At 39.0% G+C, this 22,610-nt stretch overlaps 1 protein-coding gene across 8 annotated transcripts in view; it reads left to right on the top strand.

Annotated features, from left to right (window-relative positions):
- Positions 1-21,050, top strand: part of SLC12A8 (solute carrier family 12 member 8) — a 139,338-nt gene extending 118,288 nt beyond the window's left edge. For 5 of the 8 annotated variants that reach the window (XM_053220969.1, XM_053220967.1, XM_053220965.1 and 2 more), the window contains 4 exons: positions 7,959-8,056; positions 8,606-8,723; positions 16,927-17,014; positions 20,553-21,050. In XM_053220969.1, coding sequence (XP_053076944.1) covers positions 7,959-8,056; positions 8,606-8,723; positions 16,927-17,014; positions 20,553-20,715 — 467 coding nt within the window. In that variant the 3' untranslated portion in view covers positions 20,716-21,050. The remainder of the gene's footprint in view (positions 1-7,958; positions 8,057-8,605; positions 8,724-16,926; positions 17,015-20,552) is intronic. The other 3 variants (XM_015082302.3, XM_053220970.1, XM_053220971.1) reach the window with 3 other exon arrangements.
- Positions 21,051-22,610: the final 1,560 nt, after the last annotated feature.

The raw sequence follows: 22,610 nt of genomic DNA, 5'->3' as shown, positions 1-22,610 counted from the left end.
TTGACCACTCCCTGTCCTTCATCCTTGCTGCCTGTACCTTGGTGCAGACCCTTCCTATACAGCACCCAGACTCTTGTTAAGTCTGCAAACCAGTGTCCTGCCTCCAGATTCTCCCATATCCTGTTTTTCCTTCCCATTGTCCACTGAATGATTTTCTAAAATAAAACTCTTATCATGTCTCTCTTACTTAAAAACCTTCACTAGAATCAAATCTCTTCCATCTAAAGTCCAAGATCCTTGGTGGGATTTGCAAGGTTCTTTACAATCCTGCTCTGTACTACCTTTTTGGCCATTTTCCTCATGATGGCCCATACTCTGTATGTTCCAGTTAGACCTAAATGAATGCCCTAAACACATCTTGTTCTTCATCCCTTCCCGCCTTTGCATATGCTGCTCTGTCTTCACAGCTGCTTCACCTCCCGCTTCTCCATCTGGAAAACTCCAACGTATAGTTTAAAATCCATCCAACTTTTCATACACATTTACACTCCCTCTGAGAAGGCTTTCCTGATTTCCTCTCCTGTGCAAGTATAACATTTGATTTATGCTAGCAGTATAGAGGAATTAACACATTGTTTTATACATTTATATCGAATTTTTTACACATTTGTCTTCAGGCCCATGTGTCTGTCTGTCTTGAGGAAAAGAAATATTAGTTTTATTCCTTTGCCCTTAGACTGTGGGCTTCCTTTAGTCACAAGCCATGTCTTTCCACCTTATATTTATCACAGTATTCCCACACAGTACACAGCATGCAGAAAACACTCAGTAAAGGCTAAATTGATGCACAATTGAGCAAATATTAACTTCAAAAAAATGAAACATTGATCAGTAAAGTAGAATAGAAAGAATTACACTATCATAAGAACCTAATCTGTGACAAACCAGATGTCATACAATAATAAGAATCAAATCACTATTGAGTAAACATTGTTGAAATCAAATGGATCAAAAAGATTAACTTGGGCTGTATTCTTTACCTTATATAGCCATGAATTCCTTATTTATAACAGCTGTGCAAGAGAGATATTTCTGACTATTGAAGACTATCATCAAAGACAAAAAGGATCTGATTAAATAGAAATAAAAAACATTTGTACAACACAGTGTCACAGAAGGAAACAATTATTCTGACAAGCACGGCCGATAAAAGCATACCTTCCAATGCATATTATTTTTAAAAATAGGAAGGTCAAAATCCAGATTCTACTAAAAAGAAGCATGCAGATGAATATGCAGTTTACATTTGAAAAATCAATGCCCAGATTCATTCATTGCTCATTCAACAAACTAACTTTTATTGTTAAGTGTAAAATATTGTTAGTAGTTAAAAATAGCCAGTGTTTTTCAAACATGTCCCATGTTCTTGGCACTGAGATAGGCACCTAACAGATTATCTCATCTAAGCTCAGACTTAGGCATTGTTATTGTCATTTTACAGAGGCATAGAGAAGTTAAACATTTGCTCAGGATATGAGACAGCCAGAATTTGAACACAGGTCCTTTCACTTTAGAACTTGTGTTCTGAACCACTATACAAGGTATATGCTGCTAGCTGTTAGTATCTGTTATAAACTAGGCCATCGTATTAATTCAATGAATAAAATTAAACCACTTTCAATATATCTTGCACATCTATTAAGCCATCAAAAAATTAAATAAAATAGGTTTGTGGTTATCAGGTATATGAACACATTGCTGAAAGCAATTCCAGTGGATTTATTCCTTCTAGATCTGTCGATTAAAGTTTTTTATCAAATTTGGGAGCCATTATTTTTTCAAATATTTTTTCTGCTCTTCTCTTTCTCTCCCATCTCTATGGGACTCCCACTACACATTAATTAGTATACTTTACATTCCCCCCCCCCCCCCCCCCCGGTTTCTGAGGCTCTGTTCTTTTTTATTCTACCTTTTCCTCTCTGTTCTTCAGTTTGGATAATTTCTACTGATCTATCTTCATGTTCACTGATACTTTCTTCTGCCATCTCAAATCTGCTGTTGAGCCCATAGAGTAAATTTTTTATTTCTGTTATTGTACATTTTAACTATAGAATTTTCATTTTTGTAATGTTTGTATGTTTTTGTTGATATTCCCTATTTTGAAAGTCATTGCCATCATATTTCTTTTAAGTCACTGACATTGTATTTTTATTTAATTCTTTGAACATATTTATTATACTGTGCTTTGAAGTCTTTGTCTGCTAAACTCAGTGCAGGCGCACTCAGAGTCAGTTTCTTTTGATTGCTTTTTTTTCCAGAGCATGGGTCAGTTTCCTGTTTTTATATTTTTTAAGTTTATTTATTTTGAGAGAGATAGAGACAGTGCAAGTGGGGGGAGGGGCAGAGAGAGGGATACAGAGAATCCCAAGCAGGCTCCGGACTGTCAGCTTGGAGCCCGATGTGGGCTCGAACCTACGAAACCATGAGATCATGACCTGAGCTGAAACCAAGAGCCGGACACCTAATCGACTGAGCCCCCCAGGTGCCCCAGTTTCTTGTTTCTTTGCATGTCTTGTAATTTTGGGTTGAAAACCAGACAATTTAGATAATATAGTGTGGCAACTCCTGATTCTGATATATGTTTCCATGTTTTTGTTTGTTTTAGTAAATTTCCTGGATTTGAACTTTGGAATCTGTCTCCCCTGTGGTTGTGGATTCTGATGTTTCTACTCAGGTTTTTATTCTTATTTTTAACTTTTAGCCTGGCTTCTAAGGAGTTTGCCCTTGTGCCTACGTGGCCCATAAGGCTCCACCCTTTGCCAGTGGATCTGTGTATAGGTTGGGAAGCAGTCAAAGTTGCAGCTAGTTTTCCAGTCTTTCCTGGTTTTGCCAGTCTCAGTTTGGCTTCCCCAGGCAGGAGCATAGTTTTTCAGTCATCCAGGGAAATGTGGGGAGATATAGTCCTTCCATAGTCTTTCTGTGACTCTCTCATTTCTAGATCTTCCCATTAAGTTTCTGATGGTCCACTGCTTGATCTAGCTGGGTCTGCAACCTCAGGCTAGCAAAACTGAGGACTTTTCCTTTTCAGTTTTCTACTATACTCACCATGTTTAGCTTATAAAGGCACAACTCACAAGTCTGCCCCCTCTGGCAGCGAAACTGCTGGTTTCTGACCAGCTCCATGCTGGTAAGAACGGGAATAAGGATGGGAGATCAGGCCATAGGCTCTCACTGTTCAGACCCTCAGCTCCATCAGTTTTTGAAAAATAAATACTTCTTAATTTTTGTCTCCATTTGTAACTTCTAGAGCTGAATGAATACTTTTTTATTATTTTGACCAGTTTTATACTTATTTCTTGTGGAGAGGATTCACTGAGCACTTCACATTGCCATCGCTGCAAGTCCCTCTGGTTCGTTCTCCTCCTCCTCTTCCTTCTTTTTAAATTTTTGTTATTGAAGTATAGTTGACATAACATCTTTGGTTAATTCTCTCTGGAGAATTATCTTTCATGATATAACAAGAAATATAAAACTATTTCATTGCCCTAACTTTGTAAATCTGTTTGGGGGAATTGCATATCAAGGAAACAACTCAAAATCAAACAATAAACCATAAAATGTGTTCAAGATGGTCATAGCTGCATGGTTTGTGCTAGTAGCAAATTAGAAATAAATGTGCAACGTTTGGAAAGTGGTTAAAAGAATTATATTATCAACTTAATAAAATACCATATGGACTTGAAACATGATCCTTTGTGGACTATAGCAATGCACATTCTTGGTTTGTACAGGTTAACTAAAACTATGTGTTTATTTATTCTGATAAAGATATGGAGTGCATTTTCAGAGATGGTTTAATATTTATTTATTTATTTATTTATTTATTTATTTTTAATTTAATTTATTGTCAGATTGGCTTACATACAACACCCAGTGCTCATCCCAACAAGTACCCTCCTCCATGCCCATCACCCACTTCCCCTTCCCCCCCCATCAAGTCACTCATCGTCAGGGAAATATAAATCAAAGCCACACTGAGTCAGAGTGGCTAAAATGAACAAATCAGGTTTAATATTTATTTTAAGTAACTTCTATCAAATTACTTAATTTGTTATTTTAAAAATTGACATAATTATGTTTATTATATTTGATACATATTTTTTAATTTTTGTTTATTTGAAAGAGAGAAAGAACAAGCAGGCGAGGGGCAGAGAGAGGGAGACACAGAATCCGAAGCAGGATCCAGGCTCTAAGCTGTCAGCACAGAGTGCAAATGGGGCTCGAACTCACAAACAGAGATCATTACCTGAGCCAAAGTCCAATGCTCAACCGACTGAGCCACCCAGGCGCCCCTATATTTGATATTTTTAACATGTCTAATGCATAACTTTGTCTACCTGTTTGTTTTGCAACTAAGGTGTGATGAAGTAAAGTTGCTTTCTCTTTTTTTAAGTTTATTTATTATTTATTTTGAGAGAGAGAGAGAGCATGAGAGAGAGTGGGGGAGGAGCAGAGAGAGGAGAGAGAGAAGCCTAAGCAGGCTCTGTGCTAACAGCACAGAGACTGATGTGGGGCTCAGTCTCACAAAACATGAGATCATGACCTGAGCCGAGGTCAAGAGTTGGATGCTTAACCGACTGAGCCACCCAGGCACCCCTTTGGTTATTATTGGTTATTGCTTTCTTGGTTATTATTTTAGAATCTATAACATGAGAGACTGTCCTCTCCCACCACTAGTCTGTAAGACCTGCTTCTTCTAGCAAAATCCTTGACAAGAGAAAAAAATTTTTTTAGTCATTTTGGAAGGGTTTTGAAACCATACCTGTTCAGAATTCAGAAAAATTGTCTGCCTGCTTTGTTGTACCTATTCAAGTTAGTTAGGTTAGTTGAGAATCCTTGCATGCATTTTCCCTCACATTGCTGACATATAAAACTGCACTGTGCTTGCTTGGAGAGCACATCCCTTCCTTTTGTTTCCCCTCAGAGCCCTTAGAAAACATACACACATACATACGATTCCCTTAGGTACAATGTAATTGAGGTTATGTGAGACTGAGATTAACTGGGAAAGGGTGAGCTTAACATTTCACAGATCTCAGAGAGGCAAAAAATCTAAGTCCTTAAACAATACTCTTCCGTCTTAATAACCAAGGGGACAACTGTATTTCACTAAGCATATGATTAAAAAAATGAATCATGACTTGGGCATGTTAAAATTGTACAATTTGATTAATGGTAATCAATAGTATTCCCATTTTTAAAAAAAGTAATAAAGCCATTAATTCAAATCAGTCATAAACCTTGGCAGAGTTTATTTTAATCCACAATTAATGAGGAGACATTTATTGAGCACTTCCAATACACAAACTTCTAAATGCCAAGATTTGGCATTTAGAGATGTAAAAGACAGTCATTGCCCTCAAGGTATGGAGGTACAAAAGATAAGTATAATAGTAGGAAGCACATAATGAAGGGAGACAGATGTTGAAAGGATAAAGGCTACCTTGGGGGCTAGGATGATTTCTTTATTCATTTAACCACTTGTAAGGAATATTTACCACATCTCAAATGCTGTTTCAGGTATGGGGAACATTCTGCATAGACATAGAAGGCCTCTGCTGTCATCGAGCTTGCATTCTAGCAGGGAAAGACACATACTAAATAAGCAAACAAATATATAACTGTAATGTCAGTAAGTGATAAGTACTATCAAAGATAATAGAGCAAGGTAACAGGATAGAGAGAGAGACTAGGGTGGAGAGAAAGGTTACTGTTTCTGATAGGTTTTCAGAAAAGATATCTCTGAGAAGAGGATATTTTAATGGAGAACTGAATTGTATAAAAGAGAGAGCCATGCAGAGATATTGGGGAAGAGTTCTAGGCAGAGGAAATGGTGTGTATGAAGGTACAGGTGGGAATAGGATTGGCAAATTCCAAGAACAGCAGAGGTCCAGCAGCAACTGGAGAGGAATGAGCCAGGGGAGAGGGATAGGACGAGTACAGTGAGGAAAGGGCCATGCAGGTCAGGGTTGTGATATGATCAGATTTAGGCTTTAAGGAGATAACTAAAACCAAACCAAACCCTGTTGAAGATATATAAAGGTAGGCTAAACTGCTATAACAATAACCAAAAACATAGTGACTCAAACACAATGGAAATTTATTTCTCACTTGCACTAATAGTCTAGGAAGGCTCTCCTCCATGTATTGATTCGGGGACTCAGGGTCCTTCTATTCTTTTGACTTTACTATCCCTTAGTACCTTGTCATACAAAGTCAGGACTCAGTTACCATATTCATATTTCGGGCACAAAGAAGAGGCATACCTATTCTCCTAAAGACCTTGGTGCAGAAGTGACATTTATCACTTTTGTTCACATTCCAGTGGTGAGAACCTAGTCATCTGGCTACACCTAGATGTGAGAGATCCTGGATATACTCTGACTGTGGTTTCTACTACAGGAACACAATACAGTAAATCAGATGAAAGATGAAAGTGACTTGGACTAGGATGGGAGAGCAATGGAGTGGTCACATTTTGGATACATTTTGGTGGTAGGATCAACAGGAATTACTGATGGAATAGATGTAGGTATGTGAAAAAGAGGAGTCCAGGATAAATCTTTGATATTTGAGTGAATGGTAGTGTCATTTATTCAGATCAAGAAGACCTGGGGAAAATAGATTTCTGCTTTAACCATGTTAAAGTTTGAAGTGTTTGTTAGCCATGTAAGGGGAGATATTAAGAAGACAACTAAATATTAAAGACTTCAGTTCAAGGGAGAGGTCGATGATGATATAAAATTGGAACATCAGTGCGTGGATAGTATTTAAAGCCATTTGAGACTAGATGAGATCTCCTAGGAGTGAATATATATGGAAATAAGAAGATTGCTGGGGACTAAATAAATGCTGGGATACTCCAATATTCAGAAGCTGGAAGGAGGTGGTAAGCCAGCAAAGGAGACTGACAAGAAGTGGCCAGTGAGATAGGAGGAAAACAAGGGGAGCAAGTCATCTTAGAAACCAAGAGGAGGTAGTGTTTCAACAAGTAGAAAGAGATCACTTGTGTCAGATGCTGTCTGAAAGGTCCAGTAGGATGAGGACTGTGAGTTGACCATTGAATTTGAAGTTTCACGTCATTGGCAACTGTAGGAAGGGAAATTTAGTGTTGTTTACAATCTTAAGAGTGGGCTGAGGAAATAGTGGGAGGTAGAAACTGTATAGGCAATTCTTTTGAGAAATTTAGCTCTAAGGAAGGTAAAGAAATAGAGCAGTAGCTGAGGGATGACTGGGAAATATTTGTTTAGGTGGGAGAAATTACAGCCTATTTGTATTTGGTGGAAAAAAGTGATGATGCAAAAACAAAGCCCTTGAGCAGGGCACTAGTGGAGGGATGTGCCTTATGTAAGAGCCAGGGATATTCATCCACTGTAGAAGGAGGGAGGGCAGAAGAGAGGATACAGATGCAAGTGGCTTGGTAGCTTTGGTGATGAGAGAATATAAAAGCTCTCTTTTGAGAGAAGAGGTCATAAGTTTGTTACATCAGAGAGTAGAAGAATGAGTTGACTAGGTGTAAGACCACTGAGGAGTGGAAGTGTGGAAGTGTGGAAGCAAGTAATGTAAGCAAGGGAATGCTCTTAGTCTTTGATCATAGAATCTTAGCTGGGTAAGAGGGTACTGAAAAGAGGAGGTAAGTAATAGAAAGCAAAAACATACCAGGGCAAATTGACTGGAGCTCCCTCTGTAGGCTATGAACAGTTGAGGTGGGAGACAGCAGAGTAAATGAGAAAAAAGAAGTGATAAGCAGGGGTAGATAGATTGAAATCATGATTTAAGAGATGTAAAGTTACTAGCCTCAAGTGTGGTCAAGGGAGTTAATAGTTGAGGTGAATGGAGATTGTTTTTGGCTGAGTTACAAAACTGGAGAGGAGGAATTCATAGATATTTGCTCTTAAAAATAGAAAAGGGTTTGGTAACAAATTGGTAACCAAGGATTCGGCTCATTTATTTTTTAGAGTTCTTCCTGAAGTCTAGGCTCCAGGACCAAGATATCCAGAGGAGACCAATTTCTTTCTACACCCACATGTGCAACCCCTGGGTCTCCCTGTTAGGGGTGAGTTACCTCATTTTTATCTCAATTGTCCTTGAGAAAGAATTCAGGTAGAGATGTTGATCTAGGGAGCTGCAGAGGGGAGAGGAAAAAGGACACCCTTAATTAGGAGCAATGTGATTTAAGTGTGTTACATTAGACTTTAGATGGGATTACAAATGGCAAGATTATATTTAATGAATCACTTATTTCAATCAGTGGTTTACTTTAAAAAATAATTAATCATCTGTGATAACCTCTGGGTCACTAAATTTCTAGGTATACCAAATTAGCATGATTTCACTCTAATTTGTTTCTTCTAGGGAGAAGTAGGACAAGGAGCTAGGGTAGGATATTTATTGATAGTTTTGATTACAGGGTACTTTTGGGTGGGTGCCTCTTCAACTATCTGCTTAAGTGCAGTGTTTTGAATTATGTGTGAACTTCTATTTAGAATTTATAGTGATCAGAGGTAGATTAGAGGGACTGTTGTTTCTTGAAGTCTTTACCTTGTGACTTGCTTACCACGTGATAAACTATTAGGTGACTTGCCTTCGTATTCTGTTTCCACAGGCTGTTGGGTCCCTTCTCATCATGTTTGTGATCCAGTGGGTCTATACCCTCATTAACATGGGTGTTGCTGCCATTGTGTATTTCTATATCGGTCGGGCCAGTCCAGGGCTTCACCTTGGTAAGCCATTTTGCTGCCATCTTCCTTCTTCTCGTTTAGCTTTCATTGAAAAAACTGCATTTTGAGCACCTATTAAATGCCAACTAATTCAGATTCGAATCTCATTTTCAAGTAGCTTATTATAGTCTAGGAGGAAAACTATAACATGCATATAAATGGTAACAAAAAATAATAACAACTTGTAAGGTAAATAATAACAATGTGTGGAAGTAAAATCGGTGACAACAGCAGCACAAGGGAGGAGGAAAGAAATGGGAACATACTGCTTTAGGTTTCTGATACTAATGTGAAATACTATAACATCACTTAAAGGTAGACCACGATAGGGGCACCTGGGTGGGGCGCTCAGTTAAGCGACTGACTCTTGATTTTGGCTCAGGTCCTGATCTCACAGTTCATGGGGTTGAGCACTGACAGTGTGGAGCCTGCTTAAGATTTTTGCTCTCTCTACCCCTCCCCTACTCACGCTCTCTCTCTCTCTCAAAATAAATAAATAAATAAATAAATAAATAAATAAATAAACAAACATTTTTAAAAAGGTAGGCCATGATAAGTTACAAAGGTATACTACAAGTCCTAAAGCAGCCACTAAAATAATACAACAAAGAGTTATAGCTAATAAGCCAATAAAGAAGATAAAATTGAATTTAAGAAAGGCTCAAATAGAAATAAAGCAGGAAAAAGGAAAATGATCATAAAGGACATATAAGACAAACAAAAAACAGAAGGATGGTTTACAGCTATATCAATAAACCTACTATACCTATATACCTATATAGTTATATCAATAAACACACTAAATATAAATAGTCTAAATATTCACAATTCAGAGGTATAAACTCTGAGATTGTCAGATTCAATAAAAAAGCAGCTATATGCTGCCTATAGGGAATCTACTTTAAATATAAAGACACATGGGTTACATGGGTGGCTCAGTTGGTTAAGGGTCTGACTCTTTACTTTGGCTCAGGTCATGATCTCATGGTTGTGAGATCAAGCCCCACACAGGGCTCCATGCTGAGCATGGGGTCTGCTTGGGACTCTCCCTCTCTCTCTCTCTCTGCCCCTCCCCAGCTAGCACACACGCACACACTTGCACTCTCCCCCGGCCTAAATAAATAAACATTAAAAAAAATAATAAAGGCACAAATAAGTTAAAAGTAAAGGGATGGGAAAAGATAATATCATGATAACATGAATCAAAACAAAGCTGGACTGATTATACTAACACCAGACAAAACAGATTTGAGAGAAAAGAATCTTATCAGAGATATAAAGAGGGTCATTTCATAAAGGTAAAGGGAAAAATGCATCAAGAGGATATAACAAACCTTAACATTTATGTACTTAGAACAGAGCTTTGAGGAGTGCCTGGGTGTCTCATTTGGTTAAGTGTCCAACTCTTGATTTCTGCTCTGGTCATGATCTCACAGTTTATGAGATCAAGCCCCACATCAGGCTGTGTGCTGGCAGGGTGGAGCCTGCTTGGGACTCTCTCTCTCCCTCTCTCTCTGCCCCTCCTTTACTCATGTTCTCTTTCTCTCTCAAAATAAATAAGCATTAAAGAAAAAAAAAAGAAACAGAGCTTTAAAATAACATGATGCAAAACCTGACAGAACTGCAAAAAGAAATAGAAAAGTTTATAATTATAGTCAGAGATTCCAACACCTCTCTCTCAATAATTGCTAAAATAAGTAGGCATAAAATCAGTAACACTTTATTTATTTATTTTTAAATGTTTATTTTGAGCAGACAGAGAGAGAGAGAGAGAGAGAACTAGTGGGGGAGGGGCAGAGAGAGAGGGAAAGAGAGACAATTCTAAGCAGGCTCCGAGCTAACAGAGCCTGACATGGAGCTCAGTCTCCTAAATCGTGAGATCATGACCTGAGTCAAAATCAAGAGTCAGATACTTAACCAACTGAGCCACCCAAGTGCTCCAAATCAGTAAGACTTTAGAAGACTTGAATAACATTGCCAACAAACCCAAGCAAATTGACATTTATAGAACATGCCACCTAACAACAACAGAATATACATTTTCTTCAAGTATATATGAACTTGCCAGGATAAACCATATTCTCGGATTTAAAAAAAAAGTCACAACAAATTTAAAAGCATTCAGGTAAATTCAAGAACAAAGTATGTTCTTTGACTAAAGGGGAATTAGAAATAAGTAATAGAATAATATTCTGGTTATCAAAATATTTAGAAACCAAAGAACACTAAATAACACTAAATGACTAAGAATACTAAGGAAACTAAATAACTTGTCGTCCAAAGTGAAATTACAGGGGTATTTGGGTGGTTCAGTCAGTTAAGCATCTGATCCTTGATTTTGGCTCAGGTCATGATCTCATGGTTTGTGAGCTCAAGCCTCATGTCAGGCTCTGTGCTGATGATGCAGAGCCTGCTTGAGATTCTTCTCTCTCCCTCTATCTCTGCCTCTCCCCTGCTTGCATGCTCTCTTTCTCTCTCAAAATAAAGAAGGTAAACATTTAAAAAAAGTGGAATTACAAAATATTTTGAACTGAACAAAAATGAAAATGTAACATTTCAAAATTATGGGATGAAGCTAATTCAGTAGTTGGAAGGAAATTTATAGCATCAAATGCTTATATTAGAAATGAAGAAATGTCTGAAATCAATGACCCCAGCCTCCAATTTAAGAAACTGGAGAAAGAAGAGCAAATTAATCCCAAATACAAAGAAAAAAAAGAAACAATAAATATCAAAGTAGAAATCAATAAAAATTTTACATAGGGAGAATGCCAGTGAAACAAAAATCTGGTTACGTGACATCAGTAAAATTGAGAAATCTTTAGCCATACTGATGAGTATAAAAGGAGAGAAGTTATAAAACTATCAATACCAGAAGTGAGAGAGATGGCATTACTAGAGTCTACAGATATTAAAAGAAAAACAAAGAAATACTATAAACAGTTATGTGCCAATAAGTGTGGCAACTTAGATAAATTGGACAAATTCCTTGAAAGATATAAACTACCAAAGTTCTCTCTAGAAGAAACGTAGGACTATTCAGGTCATGTAAATACCTTGTCATTAAAAACCTTCCCACAGAGAAAACTCTAGGCCCAGATGGCTTCACTAATGCAAACTACCAAATATTTAAGGAAGAGAAGAATATTAATTCCATAGAAACTCTTTGGAAAACTGCACACCAATATCCTTCATGAATGTAGATGCAAAAGATCATAACAAAACATTAACAAGTTGAATATAACCATATGCAGCATAGGGACCAATGCAGGGCTTTAACTCACGCCTCTAAGATCAAGACCTGAGCTGAGATCAAGAGTCAGATGCTTTACCGACTGAGCTACTGAGGCACCCAATTCAGCATTCTTAATGCCGGTTCTCCCCAAATTGTTCCATAGATTCAACACAATCCTAATAAAAATCTCAGCTACCTTTTGTGTAGCAACTGGCAAATGGATTCCAAAATATTTATATGGAAATGCAAAAAACCTAGAGTAGTCCAACCAGCTTTGTAAAAGAACTAAGTTGGAGAACTTACATTACCTGATTTCGAGACTGATTATAAGCTAAAGCAATCGAGATGGTGTGGTATTGGCATCAAGATAGACAAATAAATCAGTAGCCAAAATAGAGAGTCCAAAAATTATCCCACACATACATGGTCAGTTGATTTTCAAAAAAGGTGCAAAGGCAATTCAGTGAATGAAATGTCTTCTCAGCAATTGGTGCTGTAACAACTGGAAATCCATATTCAATGCATACATCATACAATATAAAAATAACTCAAAATAGATCATAGAACTAAATGTAAAACCCCAAATTATAAAGTTTCTAAAATAAAATATGAGAAACTGTGACTGTGAGTGAAGCAAAGATTTCTTAGACATAACACTCAATACAGGAAAAGAGTTGAAAAATTGGACTTCATCAAAACTGAGAACTCTGATCTTCCAAATATACTGGCAAGACATAGGCTGTGAGAGAATATTAGCAATTCACATATCTTATAAAGGACTTGTATCTAGAACATATAAAAACTCTCAATATTCAATATTCAATATGACAGCAAAAATGGGCAAGAATTTTAAATAGATTTCACTAAAGAACATAAATGGATGGCAAATGAGCACATGAAGATGCTCAACATGAGTGGTTATTAGGAAATGCAATTAAAATCATAACATATTACTATACACCTATTTATAAGACTAAAATTAAAAGTACTGACCATGTCATATGTTGGTGAAGATATTCCAAGGAGAACTATCATACACTGCAGGTGGGAGTGTAAAAATGATACAATCATTTTGTATAACAGTTTGGCAATTTATTAAAAAATTAAACAGGGGAGGGGCGCCTGGGTGGCTCAGTTGGTTGAACGTCTGACCTCGACTCAGGTCATGATCTTTCATTCATGAGTTCAAGCCCCGCGTTGGGCTCTGTGCTGACAGCTCAGAGCCTGGAGCCTGCTTCAGATTCTGTGTCTCCTCCTCTCTCTGCCCCTCCCATGCTCAGGCTCTGTCTCCCAATAATAAATAAATGTTAAAAAGTTTTAAAAAATTAAACAGGGGAGATGAGGGTATGTGTGTGAAATAGGTGATGGGGATTAAGGAGTACACTTGTTGTGATGAGTGCTGGTGATGAAGGGAATTGAATCACTATATTATATGCCTGAAACTAATATAATGCTGTATGTTAACTACACTGGAATTAAAATTAAAAAAATATATAAATAAATAAAATCCCCCCCCCCAAAAGTTAAATCTATACCTGCTATATGAACCAGCTACCGTACTTCTAGTTATTTACCCAAGATGAATGAAAGAATATGGCCATTAAAAACATGACATGGGGCGCGTAGGTGACTCAGTCAGTTGGGCTACTAACTCTAGATTTTGGCCCAGGTCATGATCTTACAGTTGTGAAATTGAACTCCACGTCAGGCTCCACGTTCAGTGTGGAGCCTGCTTGGGATTTTCTCTCCCTCTCTCTCTGCCCCTCTCTCCCACTCTCTCTCTCAAAAAAAGTACATGATTATTCATAGCAGCTTAATTTGTAAGTAGCCCCAAACTAGAAACAACCCATATGTCCAACAACAGGTGACTCTATAAATAAATTGTAGTACAGCCATACAATGGACTACTACTCAGCAGTAAAAAGAATGAACTTACTTTTTTTAAAGAATGGACTATTGATACATGCAGTAACATGGATGAATCTCAAAATAATGATGATGAGTGAAAGAAACCAGACAAAAAGAGTACATAGTATATTATTTCATATATCTATAATTATTGAAAATGCAAACTAATCTATAATGACAGCAGATCTGTGGTTGCTTTTGGATGGGGTTTGTGGGTTGGGGGAATGTGTGGGAGAGAGGTCTTATGAAGTGACTTGAGGAAACTATTGGAGGTAATAGATTTGTTCATTATTTTGTTTGTGGTAATAGTTTCACAGTACATATATGTGTCAATACTTACCAAATTTTACACTTTAAATACATGTAGTTTGTTCTAAAAATGTACCCAGGATTTGTTTTAATTAGTAAGATTAAACACAGGCAAAGAAATGGTAAGATACACACACACACACACACACACACACACACACACACACAAGTGATTGTCAAGAAGGAAGAAGTTTATACTGACAGACCCCTAGAAAGAGGAAGCATGGCATACTACTCAGGGCCACATGGGGAAGGACCAGGTTGGTCAGGAGGCAGAAGAAGAAGAGAAGAGAACAAGGCTGAGAGCCATAATTGGAGTTTTAATGGGAAGGAATGGGTGAGGCAGGTAGGTAGCTGAGTGAGTTTAGGTTTGGATAGTTTGAATAATTTCAGTGGGCTCTGGGCTTGAGGAGTGGTCACTAGCTGTCCCTGGCCCTGGAGTCACTAGCTGTCCCCTGGCAGGGGAGTATCTCCGTGTGTGGGAGTTTAACAAAGGAGGAGATTGGGGGTAAGGGCTCTGGATTGGTTGGTTTGTATATCAAAAGTATGCTCACAGGGGAGTTGGCTATCTCTAGGAATTAGCTCCACCTCCAGGATCAAGGCCACAAATTCCAGAGTGGCAATAATAAAGTAAGAAAACACAGTCAGTACTCTGATTATATGTCAGTTATTCCTCAGTAATAAAGCTGTTTAAAAAATACAGTTGAGGAGTGCCAGGGTGGCCCAGTCAGTTGAATGTCTGAATCTTGATTTTGACTCAGGTCATGAGCTCACGGTTCATGAGATCCAGCTCCACTATGGGGTTGATGCTGACAGTACAGAGCCTGCTTGGGATTCTCTCTCTCCCCCTCTCCCTCTTCCCCTCCTCCAACTGCTCTCCCCACCATGAGCGTGTGCTTTCTCTCTCTCTCAAAATAAATAAACTTAAAAATATATATACAGTTGAGAGCACTTTTAAACAAAATTCTATGATGCCCCAATTTAAAATGAAGCAATTAGTTTCAAGTTCTAACTAAATCAAACCATAACAATCTAGGCAAACTGAAAAGAAAAAAAAAAGTTCTTCAGAATTAGAATAGTTTGATGTATAGAGGTTTACTTGTTTGTTTGTTTGTTTGTTTGTTTGTTTAGGTAGGCTTCACACCCAGTCTGGAGCCCAACACAGGGCTTGAACTCAAGACCCTGAGATCAAAACCTGAGCTGAGATCAAGAGTCAGACACTCAACTGACTGAGCCACCCAGGTGCCCCTGATGTAGAGTTTTGAAAGTAAAGCACTGCAAACATTTTAAGTCCCACTTATGTGAAAAATAATGCTTTAGAAAAAGTCATGCTAAGGAGAGGTCCTAGTATCAGCTAGTTTAATGGACAGAATATATTTTGATTAACATAGGGATTACATTAGTGATTGCTTCTAAATTTCTTAGAAATTAGTTTGATGTTGAGAAACTTAAATATTTCCCAGAAATTTATTCACAGGAAAACATGAAATAAAATTTCAGGCCAATCTACACCTGAAATTTAGATAATTTAGAACCTAAGTGATCACATATAAGAAGGGTCAGTAAAATGTTTATTTTCTTTCTACTGAGAGTATCAAAATATATTAGGAACTTTCTCTTACAATTGTAGAATTAATGCAGATCTAAAATTTGTCCTCCCATTAACCATAAGAACCCTAAATGAAACTGAGGAAATAAATGTTATTAGGGGCATACTGTTGACATTAGCCAAGATTCTAATGTAAGCCCCATAATGCTAACATTCTGATTATATATTGAATATTATCTTATTAACCAATGTTATGTATATATATGTATATATGTGTGTTTGGTGTATATAGTAGATATATATTCACTGTACCATATACATACATACATACATACATATACGCATATATGTATGCATATGTAAGCATATACATGTATAGGTATACATATATACCTATACATATATATAAAATTTGGAGAAGCATTTAAAAAAAATTACGTTTGATTTGATTTCCTTCCAATTTTAGTATATGTGCTGCCAAAGCAAGCACCATTTGATTTGATTTCCTAAAGTTTTATATATATATAATTTATTATGTGAGATTTTTAAAAAACCCACATCAAAGAAGGGATGGATTAAAAAAAAAAGTTGATAAGTCCTATTCTAATCAGTGTGTCTGATGTCAAGATACTTGGGTAGTATCACAACAGTCTCACTTCAAACTTCAAACTTTAGCTCTGACGTTTCTACATATTGAGGTATGTGAGTCACTTAACACCTATTGAAACATCCTAAGTGCCAGGTTCTGTGGGTGTTGTACTGTGAGTGTTCCAAGATGAAAAAGACATCCTTTCTATCCTTAAAGAGTGAATGGTCTAGTAGGGGATTTTATACCATGTATTTAATGTATTATCGATTTGAATCTAAGAGATTATCAAAATAATTTTAAATTCCTAAGACTGAAGTTAGCAAACCCTCTGCTTTTTCCTGTATAGCACTGTATTTAGTTTCTTTCTTGGGATTTTGAATTTTAGAAATTGTTGAAATATAGGTTTGAAAACTACATTTGGGTACAAAGTCCTTAGCTGGTTGCTGTCGGAGTATTACCATGAATAAAGTTTAGTTAAACTGAAAAATGAAAAAAAAAAAAACTGTGCTAATTCTGTGTGTGTATCAGAGAGCGTATAATCACACTATTAAAACTGAGCTCCTGGATGCATACATAGAGCCTTTAATCAATATTTGTGTATATGTCTTCCCTGTAGGATCAGCCTCCAACTTCAGCTTCCTCAGGTGGATGAAGTCTCTTCTGATCCCCTCCTGCAGGTCTGTGCTACTCTGGGGCCCTGAGGGGTATGGTACTAAGGGTGTCTAGCCCCTGGTTAGGTTTAAGCGAACTGTGGAATGGGAACCTGGCATTTGACAACCTCAAGGACACTAAGACTCTGCTTCTCGCTGCCCCCCCCCAACCCTGCCCCCCAGCCTCAGCTCATCAGAAGCTTCCTCTGGCTCAGGCTTCTTCCCTTCTTACCCTCAGGAATCACGAATAGAGGCTTTATTTAGAATGTGATCGCTGGGTGATGAGTCAAGAGAGTTGCTGTCAGTGTGCAGCCTAAGACACACCAGCATCAATACACAATCATACACAAGATTAAGGCCTGAAACACCACCCATCTGCCATCTCAAATCAGAGGTAGCTGACATGATTGTATTGGTGAAAACGAGTACAGAAACAGAGCAGAGATGCTGGAGGATTTCTGTGGGCTCTCCATGTTCAAATACACAGGGAAAGGGAAGAACAAACTGTCTTGAGAAGCAGGAGGAGGGCTCATGTAGAAGGTAAGGTTTCAGGAGTGCTCTCATCTCTCTCCTCTTTTTCCAACACCCTTCCAGTAGCAATGCTTCCTCAACTTTGAAGGCCTTGGGATTCTGGAAAATCACTTCCTTCCCCTTTCAATACCAGTGCAGAGTCGAAGCGGCAGGCTGGGCAAATCCAGTCAGGACCCAACCAAGTGTTTATTTGGTTTCATTTTGTTGGTTTGTTTCTGAAACTATAGATATCTGGGTCATACTTAATAGTATTTGCACCTTCCATGCCCTGACATTGCTAATGGATAATGGGAGCCTTTCCCATTGATCCCAGATGTAAGTTCAGAATCCTCTTGCCCCAGTTTTTTTTTATTGTGGTAAAATACACATATCATAAACCTTGCCATCTTAGCCATTTTTAAGCATACAGTTCAGTGGCATTAAGTCCATTCACATCGTCATGCAGCCATCCGCACCATCCATCTCCAGAACTCTCCATCTACAAAACAGAAGGCCTATACCCATTAAACTAACTCCCCATTCTTCCCTCCTAAGAATTCTTTTAAAGACAACTCTTTATAAGCACTAGCAATCCGTTCAAGTTGGTGAAGAGATGAAACCTAGGTGTTAGAGCCTAGGATGATGACAAAAAGGAGCAGGGGCCATGGAAACCAACAGGGAAAGGGCTGGGAGGAGGTGGTGTGTGTGTGGAGAACCCCTGTCTGCCTGGAAGCTGGGCTAACATCCTTTGCCTAGCTATAGAAGGGGGCGGGTCACCTCTTGGCCTCTCTTCCAGTCTGAGGCACCAGGTTGGATGACATGTCACAACACACCGGCATTTTCCCCTAACACCTAGTCCTAGGGGAAAGTAGAGTTTGAGTGGACATAGATTCTGTGTAGAAGTCACCTAAAGAATCTGGCGCTAGCTGCAAGTGATGTGTGATTGACAGTATTTGGCCTTATCTGATTCGCAGGAATATTTTTAGGCATGTCTGGGTTTAAAGCCTATAAATGACCATGAGAGGTCACTACTCCTTAAGCTGCACTCTGAACTCGAGGAATCTCACCTCTGAGGTCACTGTAGTACTATGTAGAAAAAGCAGTGTTCTAGGAGGAGATTATTCCTCCTAGAAAAGGATAGTGCTTTGGTTGGAATGGAACCCAGTGCACACTATTGAAAGCTCTGTGGGCTTGTAAAGTGGGTGGTGGAGGCATCAGCTAAGTGTCAACATCACACTTGCTGGCCTCACATGGCTACAGGGTGAGGTACCCTGGTGGTTATTCAGGAGGGTGAAAGGACCAAGACATGGTGATTCATTTAAAAGTAGAAATTGCTAGCTGTGTTTTCTGTTTTGTAGTTTGGAAGGTTTTGTTCCATCCACCCACCACAACTATAGTCCTAGAGGCTCTTCAAAACCAAAGAAGAATAATATTGTAGAATGTGTTTGGGCAAAGGACTTTGGCTATGTTATTTCCTCTGTTACACATATAATTCCCAGAATTATGTGAAATTGGCCTGACCTTGCCTTGAGAGAACTTTCTTTTAGAAGTCCTAGCAACTGCCCAAGTGAGAATTCTCAGGCCATTCTGCTGTAAAAGTGAAGCATATTATTTCCCCGAACTCAGAAGAATGCAGTGGTTTCAGCTAAAAAAAAAAGGGCATTAACAAAAAAATACATCAGCAAAAACACTTGTATGTTGACTGGCATGGCATTTTTGTCACCTCCTAACCTCACTTCCTGGAGATCCAACCTTTAGAGAAATTAACTCATTTCTCAGAAAGCCTCCCATCTTTCTGATTTGGGTATGTTCTCAGCAAGCAGCTGCAAGCTCTAGTCCTGTGATCTGAACTTCTGTAACAGCACATCTTGCAGCCGACAGCTGGAGCTTCCTGCTGACGTTCCACAAGCTTAGAACCTTTTAAAAATAATTGTCAAATATATTCTTTCTTTCTTTCTTTCTTTCTTAATGTTTATTTATTTTTGAGACAGAGAGAGACAGAGCATGAACAGGGGAGGGGCAGAGAGAGGGAGACACAGAATTTGAAATAGGCTCCAGGCTCTGAGCTGTCAGCACAGAGCCCAACGCGGGGCTCGAACTCACGGACCGTGAGATCATGACCTGAGCTGAAGTCGGCCGCTTAACGACTGAGCCACCCAGGCGCCCCTCAAATATATTCTTTAAACAACTCACACATGGAACTACTCATGAAGTAGATGATTCTTTTTAAGTAAAATTTTAACAAGGAAATCCATGCTTAAGGTATGACTTAAGGACCTAACACAGACTGACGGAATTGATAGGGACTGAAAGATGAGAAAAATAGAGGCACCGGAGGTGAAGAGGTTTGCCTGGCGCCGTGAGGCTAACTAGTGGCAGAGCTGTGACTATCCATCTTCAGTAGGTACCCTGACTGCCGTCTGATCTTTCCTTACTGCATTCTGCCTGTAGCACTTTCCTCTTGTATCCCGGACATTTTTCCTTACTGGATTATTTTAACTCCAACTGTATGTAGACATTTCAGTGACAATGGAATCCATATCAGGACTTGCTTTTTGTCTTCAGACCAACAAAGTGTCAAAAGCCTTTGCAGTTCCCATCGTAGCTGGTTCCTATGTAAACCTTAGCCCTGGGAACCATTCCTCATTCAACTGCCTTTCCAAAGAACCAAAGAGGGAGTTTCTCTTCCTACTCTTCTCAGTTTTCCAGCCTCTCCGTTCCATGATTTCATTTGACAGAAAAACAAAGCAAAGCTGTAGAGCCCCAACTTGATACCATTTGGATGGTTATCTTTGTGGGTTGCCTCCTATTGGGTGGATGCAGTTTTACCTGTTTCTACTAAAGAGAGATAAATCTCACTCTCTCCCCTTATTTTGATATATATTTATTACAGTTTGGGTTCATAAACTATTCTACACATAGTGTTCTGCAGTTATTTTATTTAAATCCATATTAAATAATAAGTACAAAATAATAGCACAATGACATTTTTGTAAATTGTTACTCTATCCCAGAGGAGACTCATCTCTGCTGTTACAGTACTTCGTCTCTCTGACTGCCCTCTGTGTTTCTTTCACTGAAGGAGCTTGAGATCTCCCCAAGAGCAGATAATTTTGGCGCCATCCCTGGCTAGGGTTGACATGCAAATGACTCAGCTCACCCAGGAGAACGCAGACTTCGCTACTCGGGATCGCTACCACCATTCTTCCTTTGTGAGTCGGGAACAGCTGATGTCTCAGTACTAGGGTACTGAGTGCTTAGTAGTAGGCAGCCCAAGGGCCCTCCTTTCTTGGAGCTGTCCTGTGCACAATGGATCTGAATCTCAGAACCTTCATGATGCTGATTCTCCTCAGTAAGAAACTCAAAGACCTGTCCTCCCACTGTTGTTCTGGAAAATGGGCATCTGCATTCTGGTCTGGAGCACCACATCTCACCAGGGTAACCACTGGAGTGGCTGTGGCCTCCTCAACATGCACCCAGTTTGAAGAGCTCCACAACAAACATCAAGACTTGTAGGTGGTATGGAGAATCAGCCCAGGTTGCTTGTTCTGAAGGCCACAATAAACGGTTATTTTAAATTTTATTGTATTATTTATTTTTTGAATAAATAATACACTCACATGGTTATAAACCCCAAAGGATAATCACATAGAGTGAAAACTCTCCCTCCCATCCTCGTTTCCCGTGTTCACCCCCTGTCCCAGACGTAGTCACTGTTCTTATATATACTTCCAGCATGTCTTTATGAATACACAAGTAAATAGGAATGTGGATTCCTACTACTCCTTTTTTATCCACAAAAGGTAAAATGTTATATATATATGTTCTGTACCTTGCTTTTCCCCTTAACTTGGAGACATTTCCACATCAATGCATATACGGTTTCCTCATCATTTTTCATTGTATGAAAGTGGTATAATTTATTTCATCAATTCCACAATGATGACATTTGGATTGTTTCCAATCTTACGCTGCTATAATCAGTTCTGCAGTGAATAATATTGTACATATGTACAAGCATAAAGTGTATGCGTAGGATACATTCCCAGAAGTGGAATTGCAAGATTAAAGGGCACACGCATTTGTAAGCCATTATTGTTTAGGGAAGGTCTTTTTAATTCAAAAGTTAAATTACCATGAAATACCTAATGGTGACTCACGTTCTCAAAAGCCTTTGTGGTCCCCAGCTCTGTGGACACCTTTGCAGCTGTTTTGCAGGATGAACGCATGAGGGGACAAGACTCTTTTGGTTCCTCTGTGAGCTCAGGGTGGCACTCATCACAAGCATGCAGTCCTGGAGGCCAGGGCAGTAGCTTCCCCTGGTAAATTCAGCACCTGGCCCAGAGTCGGTGGTTTCACCACTGAGACAGAGGGACATGCCATTGGGTCCATCCTGACCCCTTTCTTCTGTAGTAGACGTTCTCAAGCCAGTGTGCTGAGACTCACCTGGGAGGCCTGTTAAATGTGCAGATTTCTGCACCTCATCCATAGGGTTTTTTGTTCAGTAGGTTTGGGGCAGAGTCCTGGTCTTTACATTTTTAATAAGTGTCCCAGTGATTCCACATGAGCCATCCTCGGGCCCTGTGTTGAGGAGCACTGGCCTGCTGGATGGAATGGGTTAAAGCAAGCAGGGATGGGAAGGTCATGATGAGAAGCCAGTTGGATCTCATTCTCTCCTAGAAAATGAGGCCACGTTTATGATTACTGTTCAGGCACCATTTGCATTAAAGAAAACAAACCCATTAGGCATGTGGTAAATAGCAACACCATAATGCAATGGACTATATTCATGAAGGCCTGACTTGGTGATCTCTGAGGGCCCTTTTCAAGAAGAAACTGCCCTCGTTTCTGAAATGTCCTCTCTCACCGTTCGAAGTCAGTCACTGAAATTAAGATGTTAGCAGGGCTGTGCTCCCTCCAGGGGCTCTGATTACTGGGGAGGATGCCATCCTTGCCTCTTCCAGCTGCTGGTGGCCGCAGGCTGTCTTTGCCCTGTGGCCACATTACTCCTGTCTTCACAGCCAACATCTTCAAATCTCTCTGCTCCATGGTCACACAGCATCTCCTCTGTGAGTGCCAGCCTCTGCCTCATTCATAAGGATACGTGTGGTTGCATTCAGGGTCCACGCAATCCAGGATC

The sequence above is a fragment of the Acinonyx jubatus genome, chromosome C2, assembly GCF_027475565.1.
Source record: "Acinonyx jubatus isolate Ajub_Pintada_27869175 chromosome C2, VMU_Ajub_asm_v1.0, whole genome shotgun sequence".
Lineage (NCBI taxonomy): Eukaryota > Metazoa > Chordata > Mammalia > Carnivora > Felidae > Acinonyx > Acinonyx jubatus.
The sequence above is the reverse complement of the archived record's forward strand: the minus strand, read 5'-3'. Positions and strand labels throughout refer to the sequence as shown.